This window comes from Camelina sativa, chromosome 9 (assembly GCF_000633955.1).
Source record: "Camelina sativa cultivar DH55 chromosome 9, Cs, whole genome shotgun sequence".
Lineage (NCBI taxonomy): Eukaryota > Viridiplantae > Streptophyta > Magnoliopsida > Brassicales > Brassicaceae > Camelina > Camelina sativa.
The window spans coordinates 16,819,134-16,824,429 of record NC_025693.1 but is presented as its reverse complement, the minus strand read 5'-3'; the positions used below and the strand labels follow the sequence as shown (position 1 = coordinate 16,824,429).

At 37.7% G+C, this 5,296-nt stretch overlaps 2 protein-coding genes across 2 annotated transcripts in view; one reads left to right on the top strand and one right to left on the bottom strand.

The window, feature by feature from the left end:
* Positions 1 to 2,521, top strand: part of LOC104711172 (beta-glucosidase BoGH3B-like) — a 3,121-nt gene extending 600 nt beyond the window's left edge. Inside the window, exons 3-9 of the mRNA XM_010427857.1 lie at positions 145 to 235; positions 485 to 630; positions 710 to 953; positions 1,053 to 1,157; positions 1,249 to 1,431; positions 1,534 to 1,735; positions 1,812 to 2,521. Coding sequence (XP_010426159.1) covers positions 145 to 235; positions 485 to 630; positions 710 to 953; positions 1,053 to 1,157; positions 1,249 to 1,431; positions 1,534 to 1,735; positions 1,812 to 2,299 — 1,459 coding nt within the window. The 3' untranslated portion in view covers positions 2,300 to 2,521. The remainder of the gene's footprint in view (positions 1 to 144; positions 236 to 484; positions 631 to 709; positions 954 to 1,052; positions 1,158 to 1,248; positions 1,432 to 1,533; positions 1,736 to 1,811) is intronic.
* On the bottom strand, positions 2,832 to 4,098 carry LOC109126546 (F-box protein At3g47030-like). The gene has a single exon (XM_019230216.1). It carries the CDS (start codon positions 3,652 to 3,654, stop codon positions 2,914 to 2,916), a length of 741 nt encoding a protein of 246 aa, XP_019085761.1. The 5' UTR covers positions 3,655 to 4,098; the 3' UTR covers positions 2,832 to 2,913.

Below are 5,296 nucleotides of genomic sequence, written 5' to 3'. Positions count from 1 at the left end.
TTTTTACCATTCTCTTTTCACACTTTGAGATGTAGTGTTGTGTGTTTGATTAGGGTGTTAATTGTTATAGTGTTGTTCCAATTAGATTGGATTCTTACCCTAGAAGTATATTTTGAACCAAGTGGTTGTTTTAAAATGTGATAGAGATGCAGATTTGATCAGAAGAATCGGGGCTGCAACAGCACTTGAAGTTAGAGCTAGTGGCGCTCAATGGGCATTTGCTCCATGTGTGGCCGTAAGTTCCTAATCGCTTACTCAATTGAATGGAGCCTTTGGTGGATACCTTTGAGTGTTCTTTTGAGAATATGTTTTATTTGGCATCTCTCATGTCTTAACAACATTGTGAGTATGAGCTATATTTCAATACATGAGATTATTGCCTAATCCTTAGACGTCTGCCTATACAGGCGTAGTGAAAATCAAGATTATATATAAGAGGAATGGAAGAAAATAATGAAACTGAGTTTTTTTTTTTTGTTGACAGGCTTTGAAAGATCCGAGATGGGGACGATCCTATGAGAGTTACAGTGAAGATACTGACGTTATTTGCGAGTTAAGTACGCTTGTATCTGGCCTACAAGGCGAGCCACCCAAAGAACATCACAATGGTTACCCATTTGTTGCAGGAAGGTATATAACATATACTTCTAGCTAGATATATATTGTGGATTTGATGTAATTTCTTATGGATTTGTTCACGATGTGATAGAAACAACGTGGTGGCGTGCGCCAAGCATTTTGTTGGAGATGGTGGTACCGAAGGGGGCGTAAACGAAGGGAATACCATTGTGTCATACGAAGAGTTGGAGAGAGTACATCTGGCTCCATATTTGAATTGTCTTGCTCAGGGAGTCTCTACGGTTATGGCATCTTACTCCAGTTGGAACGGAAGTAAACTCCATTCCAACTATTTCCTCTTAACCGAACTTCTCAAACAGAAACTCGGTTTCAAGGTTAGCCAATAAATTTGATTTGGATATGAAATAGCTATATAAGCAAGAGGTGTATGATTTTAAAGCTGTGTTGCCTTTGCCTTTTATTTTTATTTTTAGGGGTTTATCATTTCAGACTGGGAGGCTTTGGAACGGCTTAGCGAGCCGTTCGGTTCAAACTACCGCAACTGCGTCAAAATCTCAGTTAATGCTGGAGTCGACATGGTAGATTCTAAAACTCCTAGCTAGTTAATGATTTTTCATCTCTCTGGGATGATACAAAGAGCTAAGATTTAGTTAATCAATGTTACTCCAGGTGATGGTGCCTTTCCAGTATCAACAGTTTATAAAGGACCTCACTGATCTGGTGGAGTCAGGGGAAGTAACGATGTCTCGGATCGATGACGCTGTTGAGAGAATACTCAGAGTGAAGTTTGTTGCGGGTCTTTTCGAACATCCTCTAACGGACCGCTCTTTATTGAGTACTGTTGGCTGCTTGGTGAGATCTCCTGTACACAGATTTAATGCCACTAGATTTTAATTAGACATGAGTGTTGGGACCTGTTGGGAACATGATTGACGTGTTTTTCCATTACTCCAGGAACATAGAGAAATAGCGCGTGAATCGGTTAGAAAGTCTTTAGTTCTCCTAAAGAATGGAAAAGAATCTGAGAAGCCATTTCTGCCTTTAGATCGTAATGCCAAGAGGATTCTGGTCACTGGAACTCACGCTGACGATCTTGGATATCAGTGCGGGGGTTGGACAAAGGCATGGTTCGGTCTAAGCGGGAGGATCACAATTGGTAATTAAAGTGACTTCAATCAATGTTGTTAGAAATTTTTAATGGTAACGTATCTAATATGGTCTGAAAAATGCAGGGACAACGCTTTTGGATGCCATTAAAGAAGTAGTTGGAAAAAACACCGAAGTGATTTACGAGAAGACTCCTTCTGAAGAAACCTTAGCCTCGGGTCAAGGCTTCTCCTATGCCATTGTTGCGGTGGGGGAACCTCCCTACGCAGAGACATTGGGAGATAACTCGGAACTCACAGTGCCGTTAAACGGTAACGACATTATAACTGCGGTTGCAGAGAAAATACCCACTTTAGTGGTCTTGTTTTCTGGACGGCCATTGGTTCTTGAGCCACTGGTTCTTGAAAAGACTGAGGCTTTGGTTGCTGCTTGGCTTCCTGGAACCGAAGGGAAAGGGATGACTGATGTCATTTTTGGAGATTATGACTTCGAGGGGAAGTTACCAGTGAGCTGGTTCAGAAGCGTTGACCAGTTGCCGTTAACCGCTGATGCCAATTCGAATCCATTGTTTCCACTTGGTTTCGGTCTGAACTACCATTTGGCCGAGAACTAAAATCCGGTCTGTTGAAATGTGTGCAAGTGTGAAATTTATTTGATATGATGGGAGTATGAGTGGCGTTTGTAAATTTCTATTTTTAAATAATTCACAGCAAATGCATGGAGTGATGCTTCTGTCATTGTCTTTGCTTTCTTGTTCGACAAGAAACTATTGTACAAATGTTTTATTTGTCTTGTTTTTTTCCTTTGCAATAAATGGACACTTGATTTACGAGTAGCTTGATTTGTGAAATTTATAGGAAGACAAAATTCTTATATTATTGGTTTCAATAGAGGAAACTTTGTTTAGACAGTTGATTCTCATATACTACTACAAGTACGTCTACAAACCATGTGCCGCTTATGTTTGTTGGTGAGAAGAAATGAATAATGAGAATCATTCATTCCGAGTTAACATGTGTGCCATCTCTTTCAGAGAAGCTGGCTTGTACATTTCATCAAATTCAATGTTTAATTATACAACTTAACAGTAAAATTCAATGTTCATGAAGAGAAAAAAGTTCAAATAGCTAAAAACATAGCCAGCTTACAAGGTTACAACAAACATTGATACAAGATGGATGCAACAATAAACTTATATAGTAGGCAAGCTACATATATTATAAAGTCCTAATCCATAAGCTCTACATTCTCCACATGGTTTATCAATGTCGAAACCTTTGAGTTGGAAGCTTTCTTAGCTACAATTCCGAAATCGATCTCTACTTTAACAAGAGTATTCTTGTTTACATTGAAGTAGAACACGTAGAAAGGTTCCACTAGAGAGCATGTCGAGAGTATGATTTCACCTGCACTAGTCATCCCGGCAATCTTTATGTCGACATCGGCAACAAAATCAAACCAACAATCTGGGAATTCGTGGACAGTATGCGACCATTTCACTAATTTGGTTTCAACAGCCGCTAGAACCCACAGATCAATACTTTCCATGTTACTCGAACTCGGAAACAATATGCCCAGCTTACCATGGTAGTTTATGAAAGATGAATACATAATTAATGACCCAACAACACCACTTACAAACTTCAATTTCTCCAACTTAACATCAAAGCATACTACCCTATAACCTAGACGAGTTCCATCTTCCAAGCACCCAGCCAAATAATACAACACCCCGTCGATACATATCTCAGAATGTAAAGACCAATGGGGTATCAAACATTCGACCCTTCTCCAGGTCACTACTTCTGTTCCTAATGTTGCAACTCGACACACAAAATCATCGGACACGCAAAATACCTTGAAGACTTTGCCGACAGGATCATATCCGAAATAGGGTCTCATCTGATTTCCCCTGGTTGTCCCTATGGGTAAAGATATGTATTGTCCTGTGCTAGGGTTACAGATCATCGGCTTCCTAGATTTGTTACAGATGAAGCCACGTATAGAGGGACACGCATCATGAAAAGAACCCAAACCTTTATAGGAAAATGCATCTGGTAATGGGGAGATATAGGAGTGGAGTAGTCGCGGTCTGGATCTAGATCCTGAGGTATGGAGTAGAAGATCCGCTTGCCCTCGTGCACGAAGGTGAATAAGATACGAGGCCGAGCCGATGACAATTCCAGGTACAGTTGGGTGAAATCTTGACGACGCAGTACAAACGACCAGTGCTTTGACACGCAACGACACCTCGCAACGTCTTCCAATGGCAATCTTGAGAATACGTCAACCAAGACATCAGCTGGGATCTCCTTCAAGTTTTCTCTTGGTGGGGACTTGCTTGGGCTGGGAACTACTTGCTTCTGCCTTTTTCCCATGGCGGCGTTAAACCCTAGAATCCCAAACATGACTTTTTTTTTTTTTTTGGAGGTGTGGACACAGTGACTTCTAACATTTTCTATTTATAAGGAGGACCACAGGTCTGATAGATGGAGATATTATTGTCTTGATAATTTTCAAGTTCATCCAAACCTATATTACCTTATCATGAACATACCCAAAAAAAAAAAAAAGTTCTTTCAAATGTAGATATATATAATATGGAAACATCAGGGTAAAAACCATTATCTTTTGACAGTGTTATTTTTAAAAAAATTTGTTTCATATATTTTAAACGGTAATATATCGTACTTTCTATGATAAATAAAGAGAGACATCATTTATTAACTTTTTTTTTTTTGATAAATGAGAGAAATCATACTGTATATGTTTTCTCCGTTTTCACAAAATTTTTTCTTTGATACAGCTTATAACTGCTTAGAACACGATAATAAAATAATACATACCCATTTATATCAATTTAAGAGGTATATGAGAACAAATATTGAGAGGCGAAAAATTAAATTTAATATGGAAAGATTAATTTGTGAGGGATTTGTTTCACTCAAAAAATATCTTGGTATACTCAACTTGTGAGGCTTTAGTTAATATTCTCACTAGTAAATTGCTTATTTTTTATCTATACTATTAATTGGGAAGTACACTTAGGGATTAAAAAAAACAATAAAACATGACATATATCCATGTTGCCAAACATACCAACTTGCCTACATAATTAAAATAATAATTAAATTTCCCTAAAACAATGGTAACAATTATTAAAAAAATAAATGATTAACTCTTTTCATAATTGGTTATAACGAAGGATACTTAGGGGGGTTATTGGATCCTTGATTTTAATGGATTTGAAATCCTTATAAGATTTGGAAATCCATATGGAATCCATGGATTTTAAAATCAAATAATATGGATTTGAAAATCAAATAATGTGGATTTGAAAGTCAAAGAAAGTGGATTTGAAAATCCTAGAGAATAGAATTCAAAAATTATAAAAGAAATAGAACTTATAAAAATAATCTCTTATGTAGTATTCTCAAGTGAATCAGTCCACATGTTTGATGCTATTGTCTCTCTCCACTCATTGGCATATTCTCTTTGTTGTTCTTGGGTTGTAAGTACTTCAGCATTATCATCGTCATTAATTTCTTCGACAACTTCTTCTGCACTCTCGATTTCTTCTGGAAAAATATCCGTTCGACAAAACTTTCGC

Coding starts and splice junctions, on each gene's coding strand:
- LOC109126546 (XM_019230216.1), bottom strand. CDS start 3,654: ATGATCTGTAACCCTAGCACAGGACAATACATATCTTTACCCATAGGG.